Here is a 27,625-nt window from a genome sequence, read left to right as displayed (position 1 = left end):
GGATCCATCGGCGTTAATCCCCTCACTCCAGTAATGACCAATGACCAATTCGTCAACCTTGTCTCATTTGACTTCTGTCATTCCAGCCTGACATTCGAAGGATCAAGCAAAAGGCAAAGGCAAGAAAAAAAAAATAAAACTAATTAAATCAAAGAAAGGCATTTCACATCCACTGCCCCTAAATTGACCCAGACCCAGACTCAAGAAACCCACCGATCGGGACTCCAGACCCATTGACGCGGAAGACAAGCAGCGAACAAGATTCCCCAGTAAGGATCGAGGCTGAAGCGCACCTGTTCTTCCGCAGGGGCCACCCCGGTAGCGTACCACTCTTCCCTGTAGTGCTAATGCAACAGCTATGAAAGAAAAAGAGAAGAGATTGGGAGATTGGGAGAGAGGGGGGGGACTTGCATGCCGGCACTGATGCATTGGTGGAAATCCGGTTATCTGTGCGTCGTGCCGTAAATTCTCCTCTTCCCCCCCCCCCAGTGTTCCTTGCTCGAAAGCTATCCGGTTCGAGTTGTCAATATTGTCGATCAACCACCCCATTCTCGGTCCAGTGTTTCGCCTCGGTGGATGTTGATCCACTGTCCAGCTCGATCCGTATCAACCTCCTCCACTTCTACTTGTACCCTGCAGATGTGTATCGGGTACTTCGGATACTCCAGTTCTTCCGCACTGACCGAAGTATATGCGACTCGTGGCTAGGTACTCCGCCGCTCCACTCAAGTTCAGAGCTGTACATTGTACATGCAGTACACTAGTACTGTACCCTCGTAGGTAACATCATCTTGATATTCGTCTTTAAACGGGCTTGCGATTGTATATTGATGAATCAAAGAGTCCTTTTTGGGATGATTAACACATTGGAATGTATGGTAATTTGCAACTTTAAACAGTGGTTTCAAACATTTAAGGCTGCTGTCAATTTAAGTTTCATCTATGGATGAGATGGATATATTTCGGGTCATCGACCCGTCGATGACCCGAAAGTAGCATCCAAGTTGGATGCTACTAACTAATTCACATTTGAAGGTATTAATTCACATATGGAAATGTGTGATATTTAATACTTGGGCAGGTCAACTTGAACTTGAAGATCACCAGCGAGTGTTATATAGTCCAATATCATGAAAGGCGACGGGCTCAAGTCATACTACTACTATCTAGTAAGGAGTCAGTAGTAACTTAGGTAGTAACTAGGGATGCGCACTCTGGCGAAACAACTACATACAATAGTACTGTGGCCTAAGAAAACCTAAGTAAAGATGGGTATCGTATTCAAATCATGATGTTACTCCAGCTAAGTTCATATCATAAAAATACCAGTTCCGGATCCAATTCGTAGAGCTCTAGCCTTGAGCTCATCGAAAGACATAAATCATTCCCGCCCTGTCTACACTCACAATCATCCCATACGGTTGTCTCAACACGGCCACATCTTGGATTATATCCAAATGACTCTTCAAAAGCATCTGCTGTTGGAGACTAATCACCGTGCTGCGTGGGGGTCGCGGAGCAGCCCCCTTCTTGCCAACCGCGTTCGTCCCGCTACCGCTGGACGAGGGAGGGATTTGCTCCGTTGTCACCACGAGATGGGGCGTGGGCTGAGACAGTTCATATCGAGGTCGAGTTGCCCCATTCCCATCGGACACATTATCCAATCCGCTGACTATCATTGAGTGCTCGATACGTGCAAGATCCCAGAAGCGGATCTTTCGATCACATCCGGCAGAGACGATGAATCCGTATTTAGTGGATCCCTTGTCAGAGTGTGGGACGTTTAGTCCAGACGCGAAGACCCATACACCTGCTCGATCCCCGGAGGTGTTGTTAGGCGGAATTGAAGAATCTTTTCCACCCTCCACGTCGGCCGGCCCACCCTGCTTTGTCGCAAATCGACTGAGCATGCCTTCTGGTCGGTCTTCGTCAACGGGCCATGGTTCAACTGCTTTCAGATTAAACCGCCGTTGGCGAGCATTAGCTCCCCGAGACGTACGATGACCTGTTCCATTCGCAGAATTATCATTGACATTTAATGGGGTGGATTGGAACACCTCGCGGCAGCAGAACTTTTCGATATCCCAGGTCGTGATTTCATTGCCATGGCTGCCGCTGCTAGATACGCAAACCCAGCGCCCACGCGATCTCGTAGGATGAAGTTGAATTCGCTGAATAGACCCCCAGCCTGGTAGTCCCCATGCTTTGAGACGTACCCGGAAACGAAGATCCCAGAGATCCAGAATACCATGAGCTGTACCTACCAGAAGCCAGGTGTGTCGATTGTCACAACAGAAGGTTGTTGGTGTTCCATGATGAACGGGATTCTCCAACGTAAAAACCGGCAGCATTGTTTTCATGTCGATTGCTAGAATTCGACAGGTGTTTGTAGCAACGAGCAAAGTTGATTGGCCTTCGTCCCTGAAATGCTCTATCCAGACAGCGTATTCAGGCGTTCCAGCCTCGGTCATTGGAAGCTGGTACTCGCGAACTAGCTGAAGTTTTCCGTATCGAGCAGATTCATGAACTTTTTGGTAATCGACCTTCACCGCATGAATACTTCCATCATTTGCAGCGCTCACAAATGTATGGGTATTCTCAACAAACGTGAGAGCTTTGACGTGAGAGCCAGGAGAGTGACGGTAAGTCTGGCGCGACCTTGGAGTAAGATTTCTTTCCAGTCTAGTGGTATCCCATATTTTGACAGTGCTGTCGTCAGACGCTGTCACAAAGAAGGAATGATCAGGAGGAATAGCGATGCGATTGATAGGGCCGCTATGTTCGCCGAAAGTTGCTACCAAATTCCCCTCCGGCCTCCATATACCTTCAGGATCTTGCGTGCTTGGCTTTGGAATTGGCAATCGGGGATCCAGCTCCTTGACGTAAGGGCCCAGGTCAAACAGATCGGTGGGATAGTTCTCCGCAAATACATTATCAAGTAGTCGCAAGACAGCCGGATCATCACCTGCATAGGAATGGTTGGCACGGTATTGCGTTGAAGGGGTGGGCGTTCCTTTTCGCTCGTAAGCTTGCGTGAGAGACGACTGTTGTTGCTGTGGCGTGCTTGCTCTTTGGATGGGTGCGTCAACCTTTCCAAAGGCGTTTGCTGAGCTTGTGCTAGTTTCTGCGTATGCCTTGGAGGTCTCATTGCGACCGAGAAGATTGATTGCACTGTTTTTCCTCTGAACTCGGTCCGAGACACCTCGGAGTGAAAGGGTATCCGTATTAGTAGGAGTAGTGGAGGAGCTCTCTTGGCCGGAACTGAGTCGCCGATCGGGGGTAATGCCATCAATATCCGAGCTTGGCGGTGATAGTGGACGAGTCCTAGGACCTGCAGCTGGGGACGATGCCATAGGTGATGACGCTGATGATTCTGTCCCAGGAATCTCTAATCCTCCAGAGCGAGGGCGCTGCATCTCTTTATGGAGGTTACTTCTTGCCCGAATGTGTTTGCGATGAGCGTTTGGAGCTCGCTCAATTGTCGTTGATGCGTCAAGCAGAGCATCGGCAATGGTTCGAGGCTTCGTGTCATCTGGGGTAGGTGTCTCAGCCCTGTCTATGGAGGCATGTCGTGGCCTTTCGTTGAGATGTTTGTCAAAGAAAACTGTTTGCATGGCAATGCCATGTTGTGTCAAATTGATGATATCGCCCAAGGAGGGACGCTCAATTTCGACATCCCTTCCCTGTCGTAACGATACCCTCCAAATGTAGTCTTTGAGCGCAGTAAGCTTGAGCTCATCTTCCGCACCCATCCCGAGATTTCGTAATCGGGATAGCCATTGATCATCTTCGTCATTTTTGCTTTGTGAGCTCAGGTTAAATGTCGGACTTTTTCCAATGCGAGGAGTATGTCCATCAGATAAGCCAAATGGATTAGATGATTTCCAAAATACCCCCTTATCGGTTTTAGAAGCCCAAAGAAGAGCCATTTCGTAGATGTTTCTTGACATGGGACGCTTGAGAGCACCAAGGAATTCTGACTCAGAGAACTCGATGACCTTCACTTTGAGAAAAGGGCGGATGAGAGGCGTCAGGATAGAATGGATATCTGCAATAGTAAAATGTTTGGTAGACATAACTATAAGTTGTACGGTAGCCTCTCGAATCCAGACATTGGGGTGAACGAGAAATCCCACGGTAATCTGGAGAAGTTCCCATGTGGTAGATTTTTGAAACAGGCCGAGTTCAGCCATGGCTGCGAGCGATCGGATCACCTTTTCCACCACAAATTCCTCCGGCTCAGTTAAAGACTGTACCATGAGAGGCAATATGAATTGCTCCAAGCTCATAGTTCCCACATACGCGGCCACACCAACGACCGTCTCGAAGAAGGCGCATTTTAAGATCCAATCTCGATCATTCAGGTAGGTATTTAAATGACTCAAGATAACCTCATTTGATTTCAAGTTCCCGAAAAACACACAAAGGCTGGACACGGACCCTAAAAATGCTCGGCGAACAGATGGATCTGTGTCTGTGAGAAGCGCTTTCGTATGGAACTCGAAGTATTCCAAGAGATCGCTGCGAGCAACGTCGTAGAGATTATGGAATGTTGCATCTTCAGTCCATCGAGGCTCAAAGCCAACGGGAATCAATGAGGTTAGGCTATTGTCCGAGCGTAACGCCTGTATTATGTCCAAGAGTTTCAGGGAAGAATGCGCCAAAGACGCGATGCATGATGCATATGTCGAGCGGACCATGGGACTTGGGTTATGCTTAGAAGACACAACCAGAGGCTGTAATCTAGGGAAGATATATTCGGAGAATAGGTATGCATTTACAGGAGACACCTCGTGGACAGTCTCAAGTAGCTGGGCCAGGGTTCGAATTGCTGCAGCCTTGACAACATCTGTGCGGTCATTGAGAAGAAGCATGATGTATGGTAGAACACGATCGAGTTTCGCATCATCTGATAGTCGCTGGGCGAATGCGAGGAGTAGGTCGCATGCCTTGACTCGAGCAGAAGCCTTGGAAGTGGTTCGTAAATTTGACACGACAAGCGTCAGGAATATCAGAATCCCTTCATCAGATTGTGATTGCGTGCTGGATGATGTTGTACTTCCATTTGGAAGATCAAGCTTCACCGGTAACATATCGCCTGTCAGCCGAGAGATACTTTGATCGGGACCACCCGGAGAGGCGCGAGCTCCGGAGCCAAGGAAGTAGGAGATTTTGTCAAAGTCTAGACAGACTCTCTCTATCCGGTCGTCGGTTTCCCCTCGGTTGGTCGATTCTGCATCCACTTTTGTCCTCCCAGACGATGGGTCCGTCATAAGGGACATATACTGATGAAGGAAGCTGTAAAAATACTCAGGAAAGGCTTTGTTTTTCCAGAAATTGAGGTATTCATCTGCAGAATATCGAGACTCTGGATCGAGTTGGATCATATGCAAGATGAGTTCTCGGATATCCGGGTCTTCAATCTTCATCAGCTGGCTATGCTCTGGACTGTATTCACCCTTCCTGTATTTGTACATTTGGCTGAGGGTGAATATTGGTGATTCAAGGAATAGTTCTGCAATCACGCAACCGGCACTGAATATGTCCATTGCCCAGTTAACGTTGCGGCTACCTTCCTCCTCTCCGGCCTCAAGAAATCTTTCAGGGGCCAGGTAGCAGGTTCTTCGACCTGAAATATCGAAGAAGAAAGAGAAGTCGGCAGGATTATCTTCAGGGAGGAAAGTTGGTTTGAACGAGGAAGAAAAGTCAGACAGATAAAGCCAATTCCAGGAAGTGACCAGGATATTCTCGGTCTTGATATCACCATGGAATACATCCAAAGAGTGGCAATCACGCAAGGCACATAGCAGCTGGAACGCGATCCATTTCTTCTCGATATGTTCTAGAAATGGCCGAGTGCTATAACAGGGTGAGCTTGTGTTTTTTTGAAAACGCGGAGAAAGAGAGCAGACAAACCTCATACGATCATAAAGAGAGCTGTGAATATATTGGCGAACCAGATAGCCACCGTTTCCGGTTTCTAAGATACGCTCGTAACTCAATGCGTTTGGTACGTCCGTCAAGAGCCTGCGTTCCCCTGTCGATGATAATGATTAGTTCCAGTCCAATGGCTTCTGAATGTTCACAACGCACGAGAAATAGCTTTCACGTATTTCTCCAACTGCATAGTCGGATACGGTTTCATTATCACTTTGACGAATACGAGGCCATTCTGCTGTCTGGCTCGAATACTCTTCATAAATCGGCCACCGCCCATAGATCTCTCATACACTAGGTCCGAAAGTTCCGGGACATCGATCCCTGCCGAACCTGCGGACAGGGTTGTGATGGAGTAGCCTTGACCCATGATGAATGGACCGCATCTCCTAGAGATTGATGTATTGCAAGTTGTAGGCTGGGTGTTGATACGTCGGCGGTCATCTGGCGGCGCGCAGTCACATGATCCGCACTGGGCGGTCAGACCGATTAGACGTGGCTTGGCTGACCGTCATTCTACATCTAAACAAAACCTGCAACCGAAGAGAACGAGGAGTAATATTTTATATCAGATTTTTGACCTGGTCGCATTTTATCTAATCTCTCTTCCTTGGTAACAGACGTACAAATGGCTTCCAAGTGTTAACGTTACTTCTTGGCTCAGGAAAAGCGCAAAGGGGCTGCGAGGAGATAAGACAGACTGTCTTAGTGCCTAGTATTGTACAGATGCTTGGAACGAGCTCAGTTTGCAGCGAAGCTTCGCTATTGATTGTATGTACCAAAACTAACGCAATTAAAGCCCGTGCGATGAACAGCACATATTAGACCTTCTCGCAGAGCTGATATTTACACACTCTCAGGTGCCATATCAATGATGGAATATCCCGACATCATGGATCACATCGAGATCCCTATTATCGAAATGGAAGAATCTCTTTTTGAAGTCATTCCAAAGCTATCTAGGTCAGTATCGGCTCTTACATATTTGCTTTTCTTGTGTCATTCTCTCTATTACAAGCCAAATTTGAACCCATCTAACGGTTGCCATAGCTTCATTTCAATGGCTGTCGGAGATATGGAATACTCCTTTGAACAAATGAGATTTGGCGCAAGAGGCCATCGTTTGAGACAATTGATCCATGCACTGGCACAGGACAGCCATAACCCATTCATCATTGTTGCTTTGATGTAAGGCCCATCAAATTCCCTCCGAAGAAATGAATTGCTGAAGAAGACGAAACAAGGATTTTGAAATGGAATTTCAGCAATGTCACAGATGATGACTGGGGGTTGAATGAAAGTCGAGGAGCCGCTTGCGAGTTTGTCGCTTGGCAATTTCTATGTCATCTCAATCAACGTGAGACGATCGAGTTTTTACTCGAAGAATTGCCTCCTCCTAACCGAAAGCCGACAAATGTCTGCGAAGCTGAACAGGGGCACCCTGGATCTACATCTAATGATAATTCTGAGGTGACGCCGCTTCTCTCACGCTCTTCAATTTCCAACGCGGTATTTCCTGGCAAGCAAACTGGCCATGCTTCCCAGCATGGGGAAGGTACGGCCAATACACAAAATAATACAACAGATCCCATAGATATCTCCCCATACACCCAGTTCTTTGGACTGAATGCTTTGGAGATTGCTGCGATCGCTCATGCAAAGAGGTTTCTCAGCCAGAGAGTAGTTCAGCGGGTAGTCAATGACATATGGAATGGGGAAATTGTCTTTTGGGACTCTCTCACAGTGCATTCGAAAAAGAAACCCCAAAACTTCAACAGAGAGTAGGTCTTTGTGGGCTCTGAAAAGAAATATCGTGCAGGCACTGATAGTTTATGCAGAACGGCGGACCCGTACTCTCGTTTGAGAGTGCCTGTCTATCGCAAGATGTTTGAAGCCGCTTTTTTCCTCTCATTTCTCATGCTCTACTACTCAGTACTCGTAGAGCGAAAAGAAATGAGTATCGGAGTTTTTGAAGCTTTGATGGATATTTGGATTGCTGCGTTTGCGTATGACGAGCTTAGTGGGCTGGTGGATGCCGGTGTTCTCTTCTACCAGATGGACTTTTGGAGTCTCTGGAATCTGGGGATTATTGGTGTAGGATTTGCTTTCATAATAGCCCGTGAGTCAAATCCGAGTCTGCCTTGTGAGGAACCGTGAAGGAATTCGGCAACATAAGACTGAAAAGGAGACTTACAGGGGCTATCGGACTAACCAGGGGAGACAATTACATATTGGATCTCTCATTCGATATTCTTTCCCTCGAGGCACTCTTTCTAGTGCCAAGGTATGCATCTATGAACCTTTGGAGCCCTGTCTGTCCCACTTCTTCTAATACAGACATAGGATTTGCTCGCTTGTGAGCCTTAATTCATACTTCGGCAGCCTAGTAAGTGAACTTACGCCGCAATTACCTGTGGAAACTGTTCAAACTAACTGCGCCTGAGTAGATCCCAGTTCTCAAGGAGATGGTAGTGCCTATTCCGAAACTTACTAGCATGTTTAAGGCTGACTTCACCCTAGACGAAAGCGTTTTTTAGGTTTCTGCCGGTGGTAGTGGTTTTGTATATTGGTAAGAGTAGCGTCGAACACAGCCCGTTCTCCTAGATTTAAGACATTCTCTGACGAATGGGGGTGGCTCCGCACAGGCTTCCTGACGACATTTACCATGCTTGCGCGTGACCGCCTGTCACTCAAGGAAATGTCGTGGATGTTGGTGAAGGTGTTCTTCGGGTGAGTCGGTGAAGATCCTTTGTTCTCGACCGCTTGTAGCTGCTTACCATGCGATACAGATCGGGCGCACTGGGACTAGTAGGTGTCGTCAAAGTTATATTACATGTTGATTTGCGGTTGCACTAACGGTGGCTGAATCGATTCGCTGACAGGACAGCGCGTCTGAAGTAAGTGCCTGGGCTAAGCGGCGGTTCTGCAGGCTATCGCCCTCTTTATCCCTGCATCTTGGCAAAATGGCTGGTTCTCGGAACAAGTTGACTGACACGCTAATTGTTAGATCTCTCCGATCTTCGGCTATGGCTTAATGTGAGTTAGTTCCCCTTTGGTTTCATTGCGCCACAGTAGGAGGAAACAAGGCAGGACAAAGCGATGCAAATTAAAATGATGACCTGCACCTATTGCGGCCCTAGTTGGTCACGTTTTGATGCGCGAGTGACGGGGGGCTGCAGTAATCGCTGACCTCCCTTTCTATTTTCGATTTCTTTGCCATTTTCCCTTTAGGGCTGATATTGACCCCCCCACAATAACTGCCACGCATTTTACATTCGCAAAAATTGGTATGTTATTGCTAGGCTGACGATGACCACAGGCTGATATTCGTCTCGATGACCAATATTTTGCTTCTCTCCTCATTGATCAGTTTGATGAGTATGAGTCTAGAAGGAGTAGGTGTCTGCGGAATCCGATATAGTGATACAATGGGCCCAGGTTGACTCATGCGTTAGGTGATGCTGCATGCCAGAGAAGAATACCTTTTCCAGTTCGTACCTGTGCCAATACGAATAATGGCAGTGCCCATTACTATCTAGGCCATGTTGACTGACCATTCAGACTATCCATTTACGTTTTGGAAAGCAGCAATTCTCGACGATTGACGTATTTTATGCCGCCCCTGGTGAGTTAGCGCCACCACCCCGTCTTCTTTTGTCGATACAAAGAACTTCTGCTCGAATTCCAGAAAGATCCTTGGGTTCATTGCGCTCATGCATTATGTGACAGAATCTAATCCCACTATTCTGCATTCGTCCTATGCGCTTGTTTCTCTCCGCAGAAGCTGTTCGCCGCGTCCGTATCATCCTACTTCGAGCGACCCATCTTCCATTTGTGATTCTAATCTGGATGTACGAGTCAACTCTTCGGGGTATTTTATCCCAGCCGGCCACTGAGCTACCGTCGATATCTTCATCGGAGAGTGGTACTTTGGCCTTTGAACCCGACGTCGGAAATGAGCCAGTGCGGGTGGATCACCAAGATAGGCATAAATTGCACCCCGTGCGGCCCGAATCCACACCAACAACACAAATCATGGAGATGATCGCGTCCATAGAGCGGCTTCGAGTCCAAGTGGAGCGCGCCACAGCAAACCTAGAAGCGCAGCAGGGCAAATAGCTAAGCTCTGCAATCTCAAAACTCATTTTCTGATTTTATGATTTATTTACGATTTTATTTATTATATTATTATCATGATTTGCTTGTGTTGCTTGGCTTTCCTCCACTCACAAAGGATCCCCCAAGAATTGCAAGAAAAGGGGGCACGAGAAGGTGCTTTCTCGCAGAAAGTGTCACTCCCTTGGCGCTTAGAGCCACGCACGTCCCTTATATAATTCGGTCTCGCTTTTTGGTTTGGCGCATAATTGTGGGCTCGCGGGGTGCCACTCTGACGTCTCATGTTCCGGCATGAACAAGGGTATCCGACTAGGATATCGGAATTGCCCTAGGGCGTGAGACACTCTTTGGCTATTCACATTCAGCCATGGAGATAAAGGCCAACCCACCATTACCACGCTACCTTTACTAGCAATCAAGCCATCAAAGCCCGCTAGCACAAAAAACATGCGCTGTGGAGCTCCGTGGAGTATCCACCGATGGTTGTACATGATGTCGAACGGTTCGGAAGCGCGGGCCCGCCTCCCCTGGAAGTCACAATACCCAACTTGTCGCCTGTTCTGGGAGTGAGCTGATCATTTCCTGAATATATGACAGTGTGCAGTTTCTCCAGTTTGCCCCCGAAAGGAGCGGCTGTGAACATGACTGGCTCGCAGTCACTGGCAAGCATGCATTTTCCCAGCCTAACCCAAACCCTGGACTCATTTTGGACTTTTATTTCGCTATTTGTACTGTCTGGGACGTGACCCTGTTGGGTAGACCAGTCTGGCGGTGATCGAGAAGTTGGTTAGCCTTTTCCAGCACCACAGTTCACAGCCGCCGTTCTGCATTTATTTGCAGGGTATAGGATGGTTCCTTTTGGCCCGGTAGCCTGTGTAGAATGAATCTGCTGCCAACCCAGGTAGTGTTTCCTCTCCTTTTGTTCAAACCTGTTTCTGGCATGAGCCAGGGCATTGCTGTGCAGTAAAAGGCATGCCATGACAGCCATCAGATCTGAATAGCCTCGGGCATCGCTGTTCCTATGCCCGGCGCTAACTCCTTGAGGTGGGCAGGGGTACAGATTTGCAGACTCGATTCTATCGAGCTGGTTCCAGAGACCACCCCAGCCGTTAGTTTCGCTTCCCCCACTCCAATTTCCCACTGCATTTGACAAACGACCCCTCTCTTCCATTTGAAAATCTGCCTCGTCCTTCAAGGCGTCAAGCCATAGACTCTTCACCGTGTTAATGCTGGGGCTTTGCACCAATGGTTCTGCCCTTGACTAACCTCAGCCACGGTCTATGCAATGCGGCTGCTTGCCATTAGCAACCCTAGAAGATGATTCTTCATTATTTATACTTCATATCGTCGTCATCCTCAAGCTGTTTCTTCTTTTGGGATTTAGACATTGTTCGGTCGATTTTACCTTGGATTTCTTTTTTTGGCAATTTCATGTCGTGCTATAGTCGCTCAGAAGTTCTTATCATTCCCCGAACCGCCATGGATCAGACTGCAAATTGCCCAGCATCTATGGTGCCTTCGCTGCCAGAGGATGGTTCTTCAATGGAGACACTATCCCCATATCTATCTCCTGTCTCTGCAACGGCAACCCGAGACGGAGCTCATCCGCTCGTGGGATTGGGTATTTCAAATTGCAGCTTAGATCCGAATTTCGATGCTTCTACAGGATTTTCATACCCAGTCTCCTATACGACTTCTCCCAATACATTTCCAGCAGACCAACTCCTTACGCCCTCTGCTTTCTACGATGTCCCTTTGAAACCCCAAGATTTGTCCAGCGACCCAACATGCGTCTCGATCCACAACGCCTTTTCAGACGCCTCTCTTTCCCCGCTCAGCCCGTACGGCTCACAGCCAATGAGCGCATCACCAAGTTATAATTCAAACCTCGAGATACAATGTGGCCAGGACTCATATCCCCGAATGACAGCTTATTGGGATTCGAAACCATCTTCTGGGCCGCCTACCCCCATGGAAACTAGGACTGTCAAAGGGGATCCTATCTCAGCACTCCAACGTCTTCCCGGACAAGTTCAATATTGCGCTCCCTTCAAGTCTACATATCTATCCACAAACGCCGGACTGCCATACAACGTTCCCTATATGGAAGACAGCGACAGGGATGCCAGAAAGTTGCAGGCTTCTTCCCGTCAAATGGACCCCTCCACAAGTATCAACTCGTCTAGTGAAGTTGGTACCATGCCCATGTCCAAACCGCCCCAGAGACCACGTACCGCTTCTGCTGGAGAAAGAATAGCTGCAGGCAAAGGATTTTCCTGCTCAGTTTGTGGCTTCACTTTCACCAGAAAATCAAATTGTAAAGAACACGAAAAGAAGCACGATCCTAGTTCCAGAAGATATTTCCCATGCTCTGAATGCTCCAAGGCTTTCGGAAGAAATGCGGACCTTAAGCGTCATGTTGACAACGTGAGACCGATTGATCTAGCTTTGCCTTAACTCGCGCTCATGTTGATTTAGATCCACCTTCGAATCAGTAAAAACCCCTGCGAGTGGTGTGGAGAACGCTTTTCTCGAGCTGAGGCACTAGACAAGTGAGAGCCCTCGTGGTAGTCGTTTTGGCTTGAGCACGCTAACACCATTGACTTTTATAGACATCTAGGGGAATGCCAAAAGTGTCCTAATAACCTGGCTTCATATCCTCTTTCGTACTCTTTTAAAGGAGGCGAAAATCGGCCAGTTCCTACGAAATCGCAGAAGCAGTCCATAAAGCGCCGGCGATACAGTCCTAAGTGCTGATTGTTCTCACTACATCCATTTTATGGATCTACAGGACAGCAAAGTGCTCAAATTTTGGACTTCATACTTTTTACAACCTTCGCATGACCCATAACCGCATTACACTTAGTACGAACCACGACGGGTCGACTATAGCATTCGAGCGGGCGTGATTTTTTCCTTGACGGCTTGGTTTTTTTTTTCAAGGCATATTTCAACATTTTTCGGTGGCCTTTCTGTTGTTTTGTTTTGTTCTGTTTTTTTTCCCCTTGGTATCAACATGTATGCATTAGGGTGGATTGCGCTGTATGTTTTGGGTGGTCTTTTGAATTGTCATTTTTTGCATGTTTTTTGCGAATCATATACCTGCTGCGATCTTTTTATGCTCTTTTACAGGGCTGATGTGAACCGATCCCTCTTCCTTGGTTAGAAATACACTGTACAGTCAACGTGATGAGCTGGCGCGCGGTAAGCCGGATCGCAACGTTCACAAGTATGAGCGGGGCTCTGGATCTAATCGCTAGTGCTCTGTAGCAGAAAGTCGCATATTTGTGATCAGGTATTTTCTTTCCGGCAGAGAGTGGATTGTGCCATGCAGCATGGTCCAGCGGGATTGCGCGGATACCCTGTGAATGTCCGACAAGACGCCTGGACAGGTAATAACAAATGTTCATCCAGGCCCACTTCCCTGATCTCTGAATATTGTTCAATTGAAACAGAAAAATTGCCCTGCATTTGTACGGAATAGTAGCACGGGCTTCCCCCTTAAGATCATCTGGCCAGATTCGATTCTTTTGCTGCGCTCCACTTCTCAAAGACCCAGTCACACGCTAAAATGGGCCGAAGGATCGTCGAGACAAGCCGAGTCGTGATCGTCGAAATTAAGAGCGATACAATTTGTGAACCAAACATTTTTTCCATTGTAGCGCCTCTGTGACGGATCAAGTTCCGAGACATCTCTAGTTCATATAGCTCCTCAGTTTACTCCATCCGGAACGAACCCTAGCAGCATATGGAGTAGTATGGCCCACATTCACGGAGTACTCCGTAGAATAATACGATTAAATGGTGGAGAAGAAAGGCTTTTGAATAAGTGAATGGCAGACTAGTACTCCGTAAACGTGTCGTCTTTATGGCTTGTCTACGGACTAGACAGTAGAAGTTTTTTGTACCCTGCTTTGTGGTACTCGCCGCATTCCAGACAGTATAAAACTTTTTTAAGGTCGACTATACATGGGTGTGTTGACAAGCCCAGCAGTTTCGGCGTTTACTGAATGAAATCAATGTAACGTATCAGTGTGTTTCAAATTGTTAATACAGTTCATGATCTTATCATGAATGGACTGTATGCTATCCTCCCCTCCCGGCTCGTAATTCATGCTCTGAGCACATTTCCACGATGCCACCTTGCTATTGCCTTTTCTGGCGGTCACAAGCTTTGTCAAAATGCATGACTCGAACAGAAATGATATGTTCTCTATGTAGATGCTCAATCTGATTAGTCTTTAGTTCAGTAATAATCGAGAGGGGTTAGGGTTCTTGAGATGAGGGCACGGAATAGTAAATGTGATGCCTGCCCCCTTTCCCTTGCACAATCTTGTTGGACCCTGAATGAGAAATGGCAGGATAGCTGAAAACCATTTTCACTAGATCATTCTGGGAAACAAGATTTAAATGACGAGCATTAGCTTCCCATGGTTGCCTTGATAACTGGTAACCCGGAGCGCCATCCAATAATGAATAGGGGCTATTGTGATCCACATACAAGAGGAAGCTAGTAAAGATTGGAGAACCGTTGGAGGTAAACACTTTCTCTCTATTGTGTCATATTGAATTGATGATAGTCTATAGAAAATGTGATTGATTTGAGTGATTTAATAGGGACTTCTAGATAATAGCAAAAATCTGATCCGGCCAACGAGTTTACAGAGTGACAATAATAGCGTCCCCGTTCAATGCGCCATTATCACATTACTTTGAAGCAGGGATCGTCCAAGTTCCAAATTGCCTTGTTCATCACACACTAGCTCACGCTGATTAATTAGCCAGGTGCGGTCACAATCTCCCAGATTTGTCCCCACGTTCTCTTCCCCGTTAGGCGACCCATCCAATCAACGAGGGATGGTTTGATACACCACGGGGCCGCAACACCAAATGCTGTCTCTCCAGGGCTGTCTAAAGGATTTCCGAATAGTCCCCGTGAGCCTCTCATTTGAATTGAAGACACTCCCGCGTGTGTATATTGATGAGGTCTCCTTTTCTATGTACATTAATCAGGGGTATTTAATATAACCGGCCACAGGGTACGAGGTAAAAGCATAGACGTTATGTCTGCGGAGTAATGACTAAAAAACGTTATCGTGCGGTTGGGCCTTCTGTTAATTTGTAGGAGGTTTACCTTGAATGAAAAGATGGTTGGAACGACCGAGGCAACGAGAGAAAGGTATTAAATCTGGAGGATTCTCGTGCAAAGATCTTTGCGAACATAAAATACTGTCACTCACTAGATTAAGAGTTACGGAACTGTCGAGTTGGTTGTAGTATTAGGCATTGAGCAAATTGTTTTCCCAAGTTCGTTCCAGGACTGTCTCAACTAGGCACTTAGAACGCGCGGGCATATTCAATATCAAAGTGGATTTGCCAACATTCGAGTATGAACAGCCGTCTATATATCAAAGCCATAGTCATTGTAAACCTAGGACGCATAGAAATGCGCATACAGGGAAGTAATTCAAGCCTTGGTTGGGTTTGCTTTCCCTGATATAACGACGGAAGATTCTGAAGGTGCATATTCGGCTCCTTCTACCTGTGTCTTCTCTTTCCTGTGGACAAATAATCAGTCATCATTGTAGAGCAAGAGCCTATGAATTACGTCTTAAAACTTACCCCTTCGCATCCCTTTCTTTGAGATCTAGATGACGAACAACAAAGCAGCTAGCTATAAGAGCAAGTGAAAGGCATGAGACCGTGATGAAGCCCTTCTGGTACTCGGGGCCATCAACTTGTTGCCAGACCAAAAGTGGTAGCCAGGCTTGGAACACATAAGCCATTTCGTTCATACTTCCGATGACAAGGGATCGTTCTTCGTTGTCTTCAGAGCATATTTCATGCGCCCAGCTGAAATCAAATATTAGCTCATGTCTTGTAGGATAGGATTCTGGGATCCAAAGGACTCACGCCATGAGAAGTCCACTGAGCCCGTACCCAGCACCCGATATGATATAACAAGTCCACTTCCATCCAGTCGGAATGTCCCAAACAGCTAGTGAGACATAGGATATGATGTTCACACACTGATTTGATCATTAGAATCATGTTAACTGTTATCTGGAAAGAACACTAACGGCGCCAAAGACAATAGGTGGCCAACGTTTCCCATGGAGAAATGTATCGGAAGACCCTTTTCAGATTAATACCTTAACTCTTCTAGATTTTTAAAGGCAACAGAGGGACTTACACGCATAGGCAAGTGTTGTCACGACTTGCACTGCAGCTGTGGTCGTAGGATAGGAGTTAATTTGGCCCACAGAGTAAACAGGATCCTTCGAATTTTTCAGATACCTATTTCATAGATCAATACTAGTAATATCTCGAGCTTTGAACCCGATATCCTACTCACTGTTGGAAAACTGGCTGCGATCCAGCTGCGCCATTATTGAAAAGAATATACAACAGTGTCAGGAGATAGATATGCCACGAAGAGAAAATCTTCTTCAACTTGGACTTCGTAAACGGTCCCCGGTTCTGTCGACCCTCCATTTGCATTCGCTTTTGCGCAAGAACAACCTCCTAATAAAACATAACATCAGTTATTCATACTCTTGAGATGCTTGGGGACGGGTGAAAAAAGAGGCCATACTTCCTTGCTGAGATACCATGGGTTAGAGATCTCAGGTACATCCGGAAGCACGAAAAATCCACTCAATGCTACTGGCAAAGATATAACGCCGTCAATCACGAAGAGCCTGCTTGAAGGTCAGAATTTATGAATATACTAGATTAACTCCTAGTAGGAGTTCGTGTTAGAATACCATTGCCAGCCCTTGAATCCATTGCGGCCCCCTAGGCGATAAACGGCGTCCATGAGATAACCAGAAAACATAGTCGCGATACCACTGCTTGTATGGAAAATACATGATCTCTTTGCCAGTTCATCCTTTCGATACCAAGATCCTATAATATATTGCATTCCCGGATAGAATGTGCTCTCTGCAAGACCTGCATTCTAGATTAGTTTTCTGGCCGACAGTGACTCGCAAGAAGAACTGATACCGATGAAAAATCTAAGAACATAAAATTGTGTTGGTGTATTGCATCTTGAGAGAGAGAATGTCAGAACTGTCCATAGAAGCTGCATTCTATTAGTATCATGATGCGCGTATTGGTATCAATTCTTGAAATTTGGAAAAGCTTACCTCTGCCGCTGGGATCCAGTAGCGTGGTTTAAGCCGAGTCAGAAGGATATTGCTTGGAATCTCTCCAATAACGTATCCCACCGTCCAGCATGTTTGCATGTAGTTGAGTTCGTTCCCATAAAGACCTAAATCCTCCTTCATTCCGGATACGAAAGCATTGTTAATGTTGATCTGATCCAAATATTTGATAAAGTATCCTGGTGAAAAAAGGGTTTGTTTAGCACAGACAGGGACGGCGGACCATGAATACACTTACCTAACGATGCAAATGTCAAAATAGCAGTGTCCAGTTTGAACATAAGCCATCTCTCTTCTGGCGATTTATCGAATGTGTCCCAGATGTAGCTGACCCATCTTCGCTTGACATCTTTCTGAACACCCGGATTCGAGGCCATAGACTCGGCAGTCGTCTCCTCGGTGCGCGCTGTTGACATGATGGATTTGGAATCATATATTGGCGTGGACACTGTTGAGGCTGATGCTACCTCTGGTGATGCTAACACTAGCAGGTACGAATATAATGCAAGGAAGCAGAATAAGTGGAAGCGGCTTAAGCCCCTTGAAGAATGCTTCCTATCGCACAAAAAGCCTGAACAAACTCAATTTGAATAAGACTACTTTTTCATGTTGAGCTCCAGAGTAGATATTGAAAAGGATAGATAGCTCCTGGGAATTTGTTATGACTCTGATGCCGGAATCAGGTTGGTTGGTGCTCGCAACTTATTGTCTGGGCCGTTTGCGCAATATCTGCAAGAATGACCAATTCAGCCTACACGCGTATTAGCCGGATCAAAACCTCGACACGGGGATGTTTGTTGACTTATTATTTTGAAGTAACACTTACTCTTATCAGACATGCTGAAAGGTCAACCCAAGCGGCGGAGCTCGTCATCCCTCGTGATGATGGTGTGCCTCGGATATTTTAAAATGGATATCAGGAGAGAAATTAAATCCTCCGTCGAGGGGGATTCCAAGCTCAAACCCAGACGATTGATTAAAACTACTAGATATACATGATTCTATCACAAAACCAGGGAGATTAGTAGTTTCTGATCCTCGTTCAAAAGGCCATAGAACATGCGATACATTTCATATGCCGGGAGTTGTTATAGTTTATCACTGATCTCAAGAGGGAAGATGAAGGCCATCATTTAGCCCCTCGTATCGTAAGTCTATGTACTAAGAGTATACATTCAACATCTGGGTTTCATGCCGCGGTTTTGACCTCCGCCGATGAGCTGTTAGTAAAACCGTAGGGCACAGCACCCTGGAAAATCAGAGTCAACCGCTCGACCTGAGCTTTCTTCTCCTCTAACCAAGTAGCAGTGTGACCCTCAATAGGATCCAATCCTCGAGTGGTTCTCTCAAAGTTCACCCATTTAAGAAGGGTTTTCACATAAGCCTCTTCCTCTCCCTTGAGTGAATGAAAGCTTCTCCCCAAACCCTTTGTGGCGATCTTTTCCCGATAAACCAATCTCATATCTTCTTTTGAGGGTAGTCGTACAGTTTGAGAGAAGACTGCCGCAACTGCAATTGCTTGGAACTCAAACAAGGTGAAGGTGGCCGTGTAAAACGGTATACCCACAAACGCTAGGGTAGGGTCGGGAATATAGAAAATGTCATGGTGGAGATTGTGTACCTGGGAGCCGTCGGTTACTAGAGCGGTTTCGCTTGAGTTGTCTTTGTCATTGTACTGTGGGAAGAAAGGAAGGGCCATTTGATATCCTGTGCACAGTACTATTCTGTCAATGTCCTGCAGAGTCGATCCGGACTTCAAATGGGCAACGAAAGGCAAGTGGGTTTCATCTTTCTCAGTCGTTGGAAAAATCTCGAACTTGGTAACCTCTTCTACTCTCGATGCCTTTCCAGGAAGTGCTGTGGCTGGGATATCAAAGGCGCCATTGCGGGTGCTCTGAAAAATATTTCGGGTTACCGGACTGATTTCTCGAGCAATGTCAATTGATGACACCCCACCGCCAATTAGAAGCACATTCTGGAAAAAAATCAGCCACTTGTCTAAGATATCAAAATCATACAATACGAATGCTTACCTTGCCCTCGAACCCCTCAGCATTCCGGAATGATTTGGAGTGTGCGATTTTATCAGGCCATCTTGACTTCGCCTCTGCTAAACCAGGAATATCGGGGACGAGAGGTGTGTGATAGTGTCCGGATGCCACAACGATTGCATCAAAGGTCTGCCAGAGTCAGCAATGTCCTGCCGAATACCTATTTCTATTGATGTTTCAATTGGTGTGCATACGTCGGACTCTTCTTTCTCAAATAACTTCCCAGTCTTTGTATCCTCGAAAAGCGACCTCCAACGAACATTCCATTTTTGCTCTTCCTTATAAACATTTGTCACAAGGGCACCGTAGGTAGTGACCTCTTCAACCCCGACCTTTTTGGCTGTATCTTGAATGTACTCTTTCAGTACATGGTGATTTACGTAGGGGAGCGTTCCCTGAGGCCAAGCATTAAGTTTCGTACGCAGTAAAGGGGTTGAGACGTTATTTGTTAGGTTTTCATAGCATGGACTGAATGTTTCAATGTTTAGTAAAAATATAAATGAAAAGTTATATAAACTTACCCCGGTGGCGCATGTTTCAGGCGCTGCTTTTCATTTTCGTCTCTTTCGTCTTCGTAGAACTTTTCCACGCTTGTTGGGTAAACAGATGGATACTGAAGTTCGATAGGCACCCGTTTGTCATAAAGCCTATATTTAATATTGTGTCAGTTGGGAATAATCTCTGCGATCTTTCTGAAGAAATTTACCAAACTCCACCCGCTGCTTTGCTTCGTTCAAAAACTCTCACGTCCAGCCCAGCCGCAAGAAGATGGCCAGCACTCACGACACCACTGATTCCGGCTCCAATGACTGCCACTCGTTTCAAGGGTTGCTCGGACATTTTTGAGTATATGCCGAGGTCATGATCTTCATATTTTCCATGGGAGCTGCTCCTATTAAAGACTGCGAGTATCAAGACTGGATCTAGATTGTTGCCCTATTTACATTATTTGGACCCATTATTTCGTCATCGTAGATTTTATCCGACGCATATCAGATGGTCCCGAATTAAGTATCTTCATGAGGCCATAACTGTCGGATATCTCGGTGGTGACAGCAGCCCATAGAGTTGCCTATTAGAAATCACGCGCGGGCAAGAAATCGTGATTTATGTCGCAAATTGTGAAATATAATCTTCCCCGCACCGATAGAAGTCGAGCAATAGAACTCTTCTCATTTTATTTCATTTCAACTAATTGAGGGGTTGAAGGATTCACAGAAGGCGTCATATAATGCAGTGGTGAGGTGCTCACCAACGGGGCGGTTGACTCTGATTGCTACTCTGTTGACAATACAGGATAAACAGTGGTGTAATATAAGTTTGAGACTGCCTTCTGACTGCTTCTACCTGCCAACCATTTCAATAGGCCTACCACTTACTGATTATATGATCATTATCTATGTTTCGCCATGGCCGGAAGAACGGCAGAAAGAGGGGTGGTTTCAAACTAATGTTACGGCACTTGTACATGTACCAATCGACGAGTAGTAGAGGAATGACGAGTGATTCAGAGCATAAGGCATGAATGTACAAGAGGTACATCTGCAGTATATAAGCAGTCGAGATGGTTTCGAATGATTGTCGGCTTTTTTCTTCCATGCACTGCACTGCTAGATCTGGAATATCATTCATCATTCACCTTACAAAATGGCTCCTGCTCCAATCGACCCTCGAATAGTAGACGTCGCGCCTCCAATTAAGGACCACCTCGGTCTTCCCGAGTCTGCTAGAAAGCGCCTGGAGGAAGCAGGAATTGAGCTCAGTTCCGGTTATCCGTATCGACCATCGCGTCCACTCTATGTTGATGATGTATACAACATTAGGAACTATGATCGCCCTTATGTAGACCCTGGGACACGAGCGGATCCTGAGAAAAAGGCTCTATTATCCGCTGCCAAAGAGGTTATCCACTTAACACGGCATATTGGAACTGAAATCGTTGGACTGCAGCTCAAAGATTTGACAGACCAGCAAAAGGATGAGCTGGGATTGTTGATTGCCGAGCGCAGTGTTGTCTTTTTCCGAGACCAAGATATTTCACCCCAGCAGCAGAAGAGCCTCGGTGAATGGTTTGGTGAAGTTGAGATTCACGTAAGAGCATATGAATTTGATTTCTACAAACCAAGTCCATTTACTGATTGCCGTCACATGTTCACTACTTAGCCTCAAGGTCCTCAAGTCCCTGGAGTTCCAGGGGTGACAGTGATATGGCCTGCGCTTCAGGCTACAGAGATCCCAATCAGCTTTCGTCGACCTGGAGGAGCTTCCCGGTGGCATACAGATCTTGTTCATGAAAGACAGCCGGCTGGGGTGACCCACCTCCATAACGATGCAGTTCCCACACTCGGGGGTGACACCCTATGGGCCAGTGGCTATTCGGCCTACGAGAAGCTCTCTCCTCTATTCCGCAAGATCATTGACGGGAAGACGGCCATTTACCGATCTGCTCACCCTTACTTGGATCGCGAGAACCCGGAGGCTGGACCGAAGTACGTGGAACGCGAGCATCCTATTGTTCGCGTTCATCCTGCGACTGGTTGGAAGGCACTCTGGGTAAATCGGGCCATGACCGATCGCATAGTTGGACTCGATAAGGCTGAGAGTGATTTGATCCTGGGTTACTTGTTTGATGTGTATGAGAAGAACCCCGATATCCAAGTCCGGTTCAAATGGAGTCCCCGGACCAGCGCATTGTGGGATAACAGGTCAGACTTCCTTGCCCAATGGAAATGGGCTATATATGCTTTGTAGTATTTCATCACTGATATGGCAGCAGGATCACTATTCACAACGCCAGTTGGGACTATGAGGGCTCGCAGCCAAGACATGGAACAAGAGTGACTTCGCTCGCAGAGAAACCCACCTATGATGCGAATGCGCCAACAAGGCGAGAGAAATTGGGATTATTGGGAAAGGAAGAAATTGACGAGCTTGTCTTATTGGACAAGCTCAAGCTAGGCTTTGCATGACCACTCATCAACTGTACTCCATCCAGCCATGGATGGCACTGCTCACCCAAGGTACTGAAGTTGATATAGGCATGGATACCTATATTTATATTTTTCACCAGTTGTCTTGCTTTACACTAGTAATGAAGAAGCTTGAAAGCAGAACTTGATCAACTACTGAGCCCAATTCCATTGTCTATTTGATATATCATCTGCTTCCTGTAGTACATAAACCAATAGTTGATCATTTAGTCTTGTATAGTTCCATGCTTATGCGGCGTAACCCTAGCTGTGCCCAAAGTTACCGTGTAAACCACCGACTGCCGTGACCGCCTCCCGCCCCAACTTCTTCTGGGGAAATCTTCGACTTCTCCAACCTTATTTCTGTTCTTGCAAAACTTCCTAATCTTAAATAAAATACAATTGCACAGCATGTCCGCCACAATGACGGTGACTGCTCCTGCGGAGATTACAGCAGACAACGTTGCTACCATTTTTCCCGATGTTGATACTTCTCTTGCCCGCGATGTTCTCCCCACCGCCAACAACTCCGCGCAGGTGGGCACTGAGCTTGATGGCTACGACGACGAGCAGGTTCGCCTGATGGAAGAGGTGTGTATCGTTTTGGACAATGATGACAAGCCTATTGGTAGTGCCAGCAAAAAGACTTGTATGTTTCCCATCTCATTTTCGATTGTTGACCCCGGATTTTGGTCCCAGCGAGGAGTAGAGGGGTAGAGGGGTAGAGGGGCATAGGGTGATTGACCTCAAAATTTTCACGAACAATTGCTAATCCACGGGTGATTACGGCAGGCCACTTGATGAGCAACATTGATAAGGGTCTTCTGCACCGCGCATTCTCCGTCTTCTTGTTCGACTCCAAAAACCGCCTCCTGCTCCAACAGCGCGCCACGGAAAAGATCACTTTCCCCGACATGTGGACCAACACTTGCTGCTCGCACCCCTTGGGTATCCCTGGCGAAACTGGTGCCGAACTCGACGCGGCCATTTTGGGTGTGAAGCGCGCTGCCCAGCGGAAGCTGGACCACGAGCTGGGAATCAAGGCTGAACAAGTGCCCTTGGAGAAGTTCGAATTCTTCACTCGCATTCATTACAAGGCCCCAAGCGATGGGAAATGGGGAGAACATGAGGGTATGTGGTCACAGCAGCCATTACGATACTTTTTTTGAGGAAATGAATTCTAATTTTATTGTCAGTGGACTATATCCTCTTCATCCAGGCCGATGTCGATCTCCAGCCCAGCCCCAACGAGGTGCGGGATACTCGCTACGTGTCAGCCGACGAGCTGAAGGCCATGTTTGAACAGCCCGGCTTGAAATTTACTCCTTGGTTCAAGCTCATCTGCAATTCGATGCTGTTTGAATGGTGGAGCCACTTGGGTACCCCTGCCCTCGACAAGTACAAGGGCGAAACACAAATCCGCCGGATGTGAGATGTCTACTTGGATTGCAGCGATTTTCTCATATTCCTTTTCGTTTCGTTCTCTCGATATATATCCCCGATACCTCCACATCTTTTCGTTTCTGCATATACCTTGAGCCTCGTTATGAATCTTGCAAAAGTATAGAAGCGTATTCCGTTTCTGTTTTTCTGTTGATGTAGATCACGGGGCCTTTGCAATTAATATAAGGCGCACCTGATTTCGGATAGCTAGTTTCGGACAACAAATTGAATAGACTTTCTCATAAACTTCAAGCTGAGATGATTTGTGAAAAAGCAATTGTAAAGATATTGGTAAGATCTTATAGCATAGGTTCTACAAGTACTACTTGTCTAGTACTGGTAGAGGGGGATTCGGTCGAAGTATATTAATATTGACACGTACGAACTATTTGAATGTAGATATTGCTGAACAAATTTATACAAGGCATGCATCATTCAAGTTCCCACAATGCATTTGCTCAAGCCCTCCTGCCCTGGAATAAGTGAGCATTACATCCGGAATCATTTGCCAGGTCTATCTCGATTTGTCTGTTGATAAAAAGAGAATACAGCTTCCCAAGATGACGGTTCCAACCACGGTGAAAACAACCTGCGTTTTCCAGCCACTCTGGACCAGAGCCGCCTTGCGACTATACTTCATGACCGTGCGAGAATAATTAGCGAATCCGTTGATGAGGCAGGTAAGGCTAAGAAGCCAAAAGATAATGCCAAGAGGGAGTGCCATGCGTCGCTCTAGGCCTGATGGTTGCTCGTGAAAGTGAAAAGAGATTATGATGGCTAGCGAAACAATCGCAAGGTACATGGATAGACGCAGCCATGAGAGAAAAGTTCGTTCGTTAGCGCAGTGATCGCGCGCATCTGAGGTGTTATTCTCAAAAAGCAAAGCCCCGAGTAAAGGACGAGCTAGAAGAATATGACGCTGGTCCTCAACATGTCTGTATTCAGATCAGATCGGAACAATGAAATTCCATCAAGACTATATCAAAGGTAGGAAACACCATAATCTTAAACGAGCCACGGGGATCTTTGTTGACTGACTTACCCTTCGACCAAAGCTGGCTTTGAGTGGACCGGGTTTACTAGCGGGTTGTAGCGTCCAACACCAACATCTTCTGAAGTTGATTGAGACATGATGAGACGATGGCGATGCTCCTTCTTGCCTCGTCTCCTCCCCCTAAAGCAGAAAATCAAGAACAGAGCGAGCAACAAGACGAAGAGAAGGTCAAGCGGTCAAAGTAGCCTTTCCTCGTGATCTTGTCATGTGACGCCAATGTCGTTTTCGGTTCTGATGTCATCGCATGTCGACTTTTCTTTCTCTTTCTTTTCTTACTCGCAGCCAAAGAGACCAGACAGATCTGATATGGTCTGCAGGGTGACTCGCGGTGAAAGTTATATTGTACAGAAGACATCGCGAAGTCAAATCACGTCGACCTGATACGCGCGCCCGCACGGTCGTGGGTCGTAAAGTGGAGTCGGTACGAAGGGCGGATCGACGAGTTATATGTACAAGTCGAAGTCACGCCTTGACTCATTGCTAACTCGGAAGTCGGGTCTCTTCACAATGAGGAAATGGAAACTTTGCGGTCAAAGCAAAGGCATCGAGAGTCGAAATAAAATCCCTTTAGATTATCTTTCATTTTTCGGCAAACACCGCGGGACAGCCGGACATCTCGTTACGATAGTCCGTTGTTAGCGACTCCACGCCTGCCCCCACTTCGCAACTTTCTGCCCGTTTTTATCTTTGGACCGGCGTCCACCTACCTCTTCTGACCTCCTCGTTGCAACTGGACAATGCTGGTGCTGGTGTGCTAGTCCACTCTCTCATTCATGGCTCCGCGCAATACGCTCTCGGCGGAATCCGCAGAGCATCAAGGCCCGTTCAGTCGGTCTTTCCAGTCCAGTTCGCCGCTCGCCGAAGCTTCCATTGCCCGCGACTTGGCTGAGTACGATGATGGATCCGCGATCTCCAGCACTGACAACACATCTGAGTCCTCGACTGTCCGCGCTACAAGCAGTCATGCGGCCACGAATCCGCACTCATTAGCTGGATCTTATCGGCGACCAAGCTTCTTCACCTCTGGCAATCACGGCACCGTCGTTCCGTCACAAGGTGATTACCAGCCGTTGACACTAAATGAACGGGAGCAAGCAATTGAGGATGAACGTCACTTACTCAGTGATAACCATTTGATTGCTCCGGAGAATCGCCACATTCATGGCAAAGCCCGCGGTCTTCAGCATAAATTGAGCAGTCTCTTCTCAACCTCACCAGGTCAAGGCAGCTCCTCAAAACAACATGATTCCATTCGAAGCTCCGATTGGCCGCGCCCGAACTTCGCAGCGACACCGCAAACCTCAGAAACTACTGCTTTGCTAGGAAGCCCGGGGAATGGCCAGCACGAAATGAATGCAGAGGAAATTGATCGCAAATGGGAGGAAGCTGTGACGGCGGGACTGATCAATACGACATGGAGACGAGAGGCACAGGTGATCGGAAGATACTCGTTACCGTTGATGGTAACATTTCTACTTCAATACTCTTTGACGGTGGCGAGTATCTTCACAATTGGCCACTTAGGTAAAGAGGAATTGGGTGCGGTCAGTCTGGCCAGTATGACCGTTAGCATCACCGGTAATGCCGTGTACTCGGGTCTTGCTACGAGTTTGGATACTCTTTGTGCTCAGGCTTACGGCTCCGGGAAGAAAAAGTTGGTTGGTCTTCAGATGCTCCGCATGATTTACTTCCTTTGGGTAGTGACCATCCCGATCGCCGTCCTCTGGTACTTCTCTGAACATATTCTGGCCAAGATCGTGCCAGAGAAGAGAGTCGCGGAGATGGCTGGCCTTTACCTGAAAGTAGCCCTTCTGGGAACTCCGGGATTTGCGTGCTTCGAAAGTGGTAAACGTTATCTTCAGGCGCAAGGTGTCTTTTCCGCCTCTCTTTGGGTACTGCTTGTGTGTGCACCGTTGAATGCTTTCATGAATTGGTTCTTCGTTTGGGTAAGCTGATATACCACGTTTCTTTCATGCCAAAGTTATGCTAATATAATTCCTCATAGAAACTAGGATGGGGTTTTATTGGAGCCCCCATCGCCGTGGCGGTTACTGAGAATCTTATGCCAATCTGCTTATTTGCATATATCTATTTCGCAGTAGGTTCTGAATGCTGGTGCGGATTTACGAGGCGGGCCTTCGATAACTGGGGTCCGATGATCCGCCTGGCTTTGCCAGGACTGATCATGGTTGAAGCGGAATGTCTTGCATTCGAAGTTCTGACTCTAGCTTCGTCTTATCTTGGAACTTCGGAACTGGCTGCACAATCTATTCTATCAACAATATCGAGTATCACTTGGCAAATTCCTTTCCCGCTCTCTATTGCAGGCTCGACTCGAGTGGCGAACCTGATCGGAGCCACATTAGCGGGAGCTGCGAAGACATCGGCCAAGGTCACTTTCTGCGGAGCAATTATTGTTGGATTGTTCAACATGGTTCTACTCTCGAGTCTTCGTTCTTATATCCCGAGGCTATTCAGCTCCGATGCCGAGGTTGTTGAAATTGTTGCCCAAGTTCTTCCGCTTTGCGCGGCATTTCAGCTATTCGATGCAATCGCGGCCGTAACCAATGGAATTCTTCGTGGACTTGGTCGACAGGAGATAGGAGGATATATACAACTATTCTGTTACTATGCTATCGCCATGCCCATAAGCATGGGGACAACGTTCGGCTTGAACTGGGGTGTTATGGGCCTATGGACCGGCGTCGCTCTCGCTCTGTTGCTCGTCTCCGCAATTGAGTGTATTTTCATCACACACATCAGCTGGGAACGCTCCGTGGAAGAAGCGATTGAACGAAACGAGGTCCTTTGAACAGTATGTTCATTGAATGGGAAACCCGTGGACCATTCTACCGCCCCACGACAGAGCAATATGGAAAACTCACA

The 27,625-nt window shown here is 46.9% G+C and overlaps 9 protein-coding genes across 9 annotated transcripts; 5 read left to right on the top strand and 4 right to left on the bottom strand.

Moving 5' to 3' along the window:
- Positions 1–1,364: 1,364 nt before the first annotated feature.
- Positions 1,365–6,307, bottom strand: N7469_007587 (ubiquitin-binding serine/threonine protein kinase VPS15; the record flags this gene model as incomplete). Its single annotated transcript, XM_056646505.1, has 3 exons — positions 1,365–5,859; positions 5,917–6,037; positions 6,094–6,307. 3 exons carry the CDS (start codon positions 6,305–6,307, stop codon positions 1,365–1,367), a joined length of 4,830 nt encoding a protein of 1,609 aa, XP_056499946.1.
- A 501-nt stretch (positions 6,308–6,808) lies between these two features.
- On the top strand, positions 6,809–10,056 carry N7469_007586 (uncharacterized protein; the record flags this gene model as incomplete). The annotated part of the gene is made up of 16 exons (XM_056646504.1): positions 6,809–6,900; positions 6,988–7,125; positions 7,182–7,718; positions 7,776–8,056; positions 8,134–8,221; positions 8,281–8,323; positions 8,385–8,405; positions 8,458–8,506; positions 8,583–8,667; positions 8,727–8,745; positions 8,820–8,834; positions 8,945–8,973; positions 9,257–9,332; positions 9,393–9,427; positions 9,499–9,562; positions 9,667–10,056. 16 exons carry the CDS (start codon positions 6,809–6,811, stop codon positions 10,054–10,056), a joined length of 1,962 nt encoding a protein of 653 aa, XP_056499945.1.
- A 1,476-nt stretch (positions 10,057–11,532) lies between these two features.
- On the top strand, positions 11,533–12,510 carry N7469_007585 (uncharacterized protein; the record flags this gene model as incomplete). Its single annotated transcript, XM_056646503.1, has 1 exon — positions 11,533–12,510. One exon carries the CDS (start codon positions 11,533–11,535, stop codon positions 12,508–12,510), a length of 978 nt encoding a protein of 325 aa, XP_056499944.1.
- A 3,161-nt stretch (positions 12,511–15,671) lies between these two features.
- N7469_007584 (putative MFS transporter Liz1/Seo1) lies at positions 15,672–17,689 on the bottom strand (the record flags this gene model as incomplete). The annotated part of the gene is made up of 10 exons (XM_056646502.1): positions 15,672–15,906; positions 15,967–16,082; positions 16,134–16,189; positions 16,247–16,350; positions 16,409–16,578; positions 16,649–16,754; positions 16,821–17,007; positions 17,062–17,140; positions 17,205–17,401; positions 17,461–17,689. Coding segments are annotated over 10 exons (1,479 nt in total), but the record flags the coding sequence as incomplete, so codon positions are not given.
- A 722-nt stretch (positions 17,690–18,411) lies between these two features.
- N7469_007583 (putative FAD dependent oxidoreductase) lies at positions 18,412–20,113 on the bottom strand (the record flags this gene model as incomplete). The annotated part of the gene is made up of 5 exons (XM_056646501.1): positions 18,412–19,197; positions 19,256–19,402; positions 19,468–19,741; positions 19,795–19,920; positions 19,980–20,113. 5 exons carry the CDS (start codon positions 20,111–20,113, stop codon positions 18,412–18,414), a joined length of 1,467 nt encoding a protein of 488 aa, XP_056499942.1.
- Positions 20,114–20,920: 807 nt separating this feature from the next.
- Positions 20,921–22,242, top strand: N7469_007582 (TauD/TfdA dioxygenase family protein; the record flags this gene model as incomplete). Its single annotated transcript, XM_056646500.1, has 3 exons — positions 20,921–21,364; positions 21,437–21,978; positions 22,050–22,242. 3 exons carry the CDS (start codon positions 20,921–20,923, stop codon positions 22,240–22,242), a joined length of 1,179 nt encoding a protein of 392 aa, XP_056499941.1.
- A 411-nt stretch (positions 22,243–22,653) lies between these two features.
- idi1 (isopentenyl-diphosphate delta-isomerase IDI1) lies at positions 22,654–23,674 on the top strand (the record flags this gene model as incomplete). The annotated part of the gene is made up of 3 exons (XM_056646499.1): positions 22,654–22,891; positions 23,035–23,373; positions 23,439–23,674. 3 exons carry the CDS (start codon positions 22,654–22,656, stop codon positions 23,672–23,674), a joined length of 813 nt encoding a protein of 270 aa, XP_056499940.1.
- Positions 23,675–24,199: 525 nt separating this feature from the next.
- On the bottom strand, positions 24,200–24,816 carry N7469_007580 (DUF202 domain-containing protein; the record flags this gene model as incomplete). Its single annotated transcript, XM_056646498.1, has 2 exons — positions 24,200–24,620; positions 24,728–24,816. The coding sequence occupies 2 exons, from the start codon at positions 24,814–24,816 to the stop codon at positions 24,200–24,202; spliced, it is 510 nt and encodes a 169-aa protein (XP_056499939.1).
- Positions 24,817–25,512: 696 nt separating this feature from the next.
- On the top strand, positions 25,513–27,551 carry N7469_007579 (MATE family efflux transporter; the record flags this gene model as incomplete). The annotated part of the gene is made up of 2 exons (XM_056646497.1): positions 25,513–26,685; positions 26,745–27,551. The coding sequence occupies 2 exons, from the start codon at positions 25,513–25,515 to the stop codon at positions 27,549–27,551; spliced, it is 1,980 nt and encodes a 659-aa protein (XP_056499938.1).
- Positions 27,552–27,625: the final 74 nt, after the last annotated feature.

The sequence above is a fragment of the Penicillium citrinum genome (assembly GCF_028827155.1).
Source record: "Penicillium citrinum strain IBT 23319 chromosome Unknown utg000006l:1.0-3011923.0:1.0-3012962.0, whole genome shotgun sequence".
Lineage (NCBI taxonomy): Eukaryota > Fungi > Ascomycota > Eurotiomycetes > Eurotiales > Aspergillaceae > Penicillium > Penicillium citrinum.
This window is presented reverse-complemented; position numbering and strand designations above follow the sequence as displayed.